This window comes from Gossypium arboreum, chromosome 11 (genome assembly GCF_025698485.1).
Source record: "Gossypium arboreum isolate Shixiya-1 chromosome 11, ASM2569848v2, whole genome shotgun sequence".
Lineage (NCBI taxonomy): Eukaryota > Viridiplantae > Streptophyta > Magnoliopsida > Malvales > Malvaceae > Gossypium > Gossypium arboreum.
The window spans coordinates 58765064-58766703 of record NC_069080.1 but is presented as its reverse complement, the minus strand read 5'-3'; the positions used below and the strand labels follow the sequence as shown (position 1 = coordinate 58766703).

Below are 1640 nucleotides of genomic sequence, written 5' to 3'. Positions count from 1 at the left end.
GTCCAAAACATATTAAGACATGGATATGAGTATCCTCCAAATACATTAAAAAACTTAAAAAAATTTTAAATTCTAATTGTTTTTAACTTTAAATTGGTTGTTTTCTTACACTTTTTGAAGAGATTCATATGCTGATTTGACAGTGCTCTCTTTTTCTTGTACCTATTTATGGTTTTAGAACAGAAAATTGAGGATAAAACTATGGTTTAGGAGAGAAAACTGACAGAGTTTAGAACAAAAGCTGTATTTTTATAGATAGGGATTAGAAATTGAGTAATACTTGTATTGAATGCTAGAAATTGAGGATAAAGCAGGAAGTTGCCCAAACAGGGCAGAGTCGTCAGGTCTAGACGACAAGACTAAGTCGTTGGTATTGGTAAATTACTTTCATTCAATGTCAAGTAAAGGGAAGACATGCGAGGACAACTCTGGAGATCTGATTAACATGCTTCGTACTTGCTATTCGGCTGCTAGTAACGGTTGGGCTAACTTTGTTGCTGTTGATTATTACAAGGTTCCTTTGTTTACTCTTTAAGTTGATAATCGTTTCTTGTTGATTCAGCTCATTTTCTTTGAAACCTGAAAATATTCTTGCTTTGGTTTGCACAGAGGAGTGAAGGAGGAGGATCGTTCCAAGCTGTCGATACTTTGAATGGAAAGCTATTATGTGGATGTGATGATATTCATGCATGTGTGGTAAGTCAAAATTATATTTTCAAATGAATGTAGTTCTTAGATTAATATAAACCATATTTCTATACTTATTTTGAGCTCAATTATTTGTGTCCAACCCCACTCTCAAATATCTGCAGACCTTCGAAGTTAGGTAGATAGTAAAAAAATGTGGTTTGTTTTGTGATTGCAGGCTGGATCAACTTCAGGTGCTCGCACACCATAAGGTGGATTCCAGGCAGAGGATGTGGCACAAGATTTCAAACTACATCAACATTTTAAGCACTGAATTCACTCTTATCATAAAAGTACAAGTTGTAGACATATACATAAATATATGTATGTATGCTGAGTTCTATGAATTTAATAAAATTTATAAATGGAATTTCAATCTGCTTTTATAGCATATTTTTTCTCTGATTGTCTACTCTTATACCTCGATTGTTTTTTTATTAATTCTTGGTTTTAAAATACGGATGATAATATTATGGCACTCACCATTGATGATGGGGAGGAGGAGCTATAGCAGATTAATTTAAGGGAAGTGGCTACTGCATTTGCCAATGATTAAGAACATGGCTTGATGGATAGTTTCTAGTGGTGTGCATTATTAGTCGATGCGCAATATATTAGTAAATATTTGGTATCACAATTTCAAACTGGGGGAGAAGAGATTTGATTTTTTTTTTTTAGATCCCACTAGAAGTTGATGTGAAATGAGTGGGGAGGATGATGATGGAGGTTTAACAATTACTTGATGATTATCGATGGGTAGAGAGATGATCCGATGCAGGTCTTGATATACTTTATTGTTTTTTAGGTGTAAATTTACGATTTACTGAGTGGATTAACATCCTAATGAATTAACTTGCATCTAAATAAATCTATGTCATAATATATTTTATGATTTGAATTTAATTTAATTAAGATGGCATTTAATCCTTGTTTTTTTCAATCCTTGTTTTTTG

The 1640-nt window shown here is 32.9% G+C and overlaps 1 protein-coding gene across 1 annotated transcript; it reads left to right on the top strand.

The window, feature by feature from the left end:
* The first annotated feature begins 303 nt into the window (after positions 1-303).
* Positions 304-1080, top strand: LOC128283734 (PI-PLC X domain-containing protein At5g67130-like). The gene is made up of 3 exons (XM_053021114.1): positions 304-514; positions 610-696; positions 866-1080. The coding sequence occupies exons 1-3, from the start codon at positions 395-397 to the stop codon at positions 896-898; spliced, it is 240 nt and encodes a 79-aa protein (XP_052877074.1). The 5' UTR covers positions 304-394; the 3' UTR covers positions 899-1080.
* The last annotated feature ends 560 nt before the right edge of the window (positions 1081-1640 follow it).

Bases quoted from the DNA above. Each gene is read 5' to 3' on its own strand.
- LOC128283734 (XM_053021114.1), top strand. From the start codon at position 395: ATGTCAAGTAAAGGGAAGACATGCGAGGACAACTCTGGAGATCTGATT. The intron at 515-609 runs GTTCCTTTGTTT...TGGTTTGCACAG, and splicing joins TTGCTGTTGATTATTACAAG to AGGAGTGAAGGAGGAGGATC. The intron at 697-865 runs GTAAGTCAAAAT...TTGTGATTGCAG, and splicing joins ATGATATTCATGCATGTGTG to GCTGGATCAACTTCAGGTGC.